At 52.8% G+C, this 2,059-nt stretch overlaps 1 protein-coding gene across 1 annotated transcript in view; it reads right to left on the reverse strand.

The window, feature by feature from the left end:
• Nucleotides 1–438: 438 nt before the first annotated feature.
• The window catches only part of tmem147 (transmembrane protein 147), a 4,825-nt gene continuing 3,204 nt past the window's right edge, over nt 439–2,059 (reverse strand). Inside the window, exons 4-5 of the mRNA XM_020524825.2 lie at nt 1,693–1,814; nt 439–836 (exon numbers count right to left, since the gene is read on the reverse strand). Coding sequence (XP_020380414.1) covers nt 716–836; nt 1,693–1,814 — 243 coding nt within the window. The 3' untranslated portion in view covers nt 439–715. The remainder of the gene's footprint in view (nt 837–1,692; nt 1,815–2,059) is intronic.

A 2,059-nucleotide genomic window follows, 5' to 3' on the forward strand; every position in this document is an offset into this window, starting at 1 on the left:
GAACTGCACACGGTGCTCCGAGTGCGATCTGAGGGACACAGAGACCGTTCACAAGCATAAAACACCTTCCTGTCATTCTATTCGCCACGGGACGTGGGCATCACTGATGAGGCTGGTGTTGGTTGCTCGTCCCTAGTTACCCCTTCAACTCAGTTGCCCCTCGGTCAAGCTGCTTCAGGGGTAGGTTAAGAGTCAGTCCCATTGCTGTGGGTTTCATGTGAGGATGCGTAGGGATGGAAGATTTCCTTGCCTGAAGGACATAAATGATGCTGCGATAAGTTTTGACGCCAATTGATGATTCCGATTGATTCATTGTTGGCCGCTCGGGAGGATGGGATTCGAACTGACGTCTCTCCCCTTAGCAATGGGCCTGGGGTAAATGCCCCAGTGAGATTGGCACTGCCCTTCCCCCATGTGGAATAAACACGACCCAGTCGGTTGCAGCGAACATTTTAATCAGTGTAAGGAAAACATGGCTGCTCTCACAACAATGCTAGCACAGACTTGATGGGCTGAACAGTCTCCCACTCGTGTTGGCGGCGGGGGGCGGCGGAACGGTCTGGGGACAGATTATCATCCACGGCTCCCAGTCCCTTGGATATGTGCCCCGGCACCGATCTGTGAACCAGGCAAGTGCTGTCTGCAGGCACTGTACCCCCCGGACTCCTGGCACACCCACCATGTTGGGGGGGGCACGGTACCCGCTCACCCTTGGTCAGTTGCCGTGAACCAGGTTGATGTAGAGGATCAGAGCGCTGAGGGACACAGCGCCTGTCACAGCCGCATTCAGGAGCAGCGCCGTCCAGCTGCCCAGGATCAGAACGGTTACCAGCGACCTACAGCGAGACACAGACAGTAAACACTGTCACACCGCATGGAAACAGACCCTTCGGCCCAACCACTCCGTGCCATCCATAATCCCAAACTAAACTAGTCCCACCTGCCTGCTCATGGCCCGTATCCCTCCAAACCTTTCCTATCCACGTCCTTATCCAAAATGTCTTTTAAACGTTGTAACTGTACCCACATCCACCGCTTCCTCAGGAAGTTCATACCACACACTAACCACCCTCTGTGTAAAAAAAATTGCCCCTCACGTCTTGTTTAAATTACTCTCCTTTCACGTTAAAAATGTGCCCCCTAGTCTTTCCTAGGGAAAAGACACCTACCATTAACTCTAGCTATACCCATCATTATTTTATAAACCTCTATCAGGTCGCCTCTCAACCTCCTACACTCCAGTGAAAACAGTCCCAACCTATCCAGCCTTTCCTTATAACACAAACCATCGATTCCCGGCAACATCCTGGTAAATCTCTTCTGAACCCTCTCCAGTTTAATAATGTCCTTCCCATAACAGGGCGACCAGAACTGGACACAGTGCTCCAGAAGAGGCCTCACCAACGTCCTGTACAACCTCAACATGATGTCCCCAACTCCTATACTCAAAGCGATACTCTGAGCAATGAAGGTAAGCGTTTGAAACGCCTTCTTAACCACCCTGTCTATGTGTGACACAAACTTCAAAGAATTATGTACCTGAACCCCTCAGTCCCTCTGTTCCACAGCACTACCCAAGGTCCTACCATTCATTGTGGTGGAGGGGGGAATGCAGCCAGAGCAAGGGAGGGACAGAAGAGAGAATTGCCCTCCCTCCCCCTCAGTGACAGACAGATAGACAGACAGACTCACTCAAGCAGGAAGGCCTTGTAGACACTGAGCCCCAGCAGCAAAGCGATTGGGAGGCGGTAGTGCCTCGGGAGGTCGTACCGAGAGAACATCCATACCAGGCCCGCCACTGTGATGTAGTGAACCTGCCAAGACAGACAGACAGACAGACAGACAGACAGACACAATCAACCACCCAGAGCTGGCCGAGGGGTAAACAGCACTGGCTGCTTTGTACATTCATGGGACGTGGGGTCACTGCCTGGGCCCAGCGTTTATTGCCTCGTCCCTAGTCACCCCCCCTTGAGAAGGTGGGGGTGAGCTGCCTTCTTGACCCGCTGCAGTCCATGTGTAGGGTTGACCCACAATGTCCCTTAGGGAGGGAATTCCA

Source organism: Rhincodon typus, unplaced genomic scaffold, assembly GCF_021869965.1.
Source record: "Rhincodon typus isolate 14 unplaced genomic scaffold, sRhiTyp1.1 hic_rhity00003628, whole genome shotgun sequence".
NCBI classification, from domain to species: Eukaryota; Metazoa; Chordata; class Chondrichthyes; order Orectolobiformes; family Rhincodontidae; genus Rhincodon; species Rhincodon typus.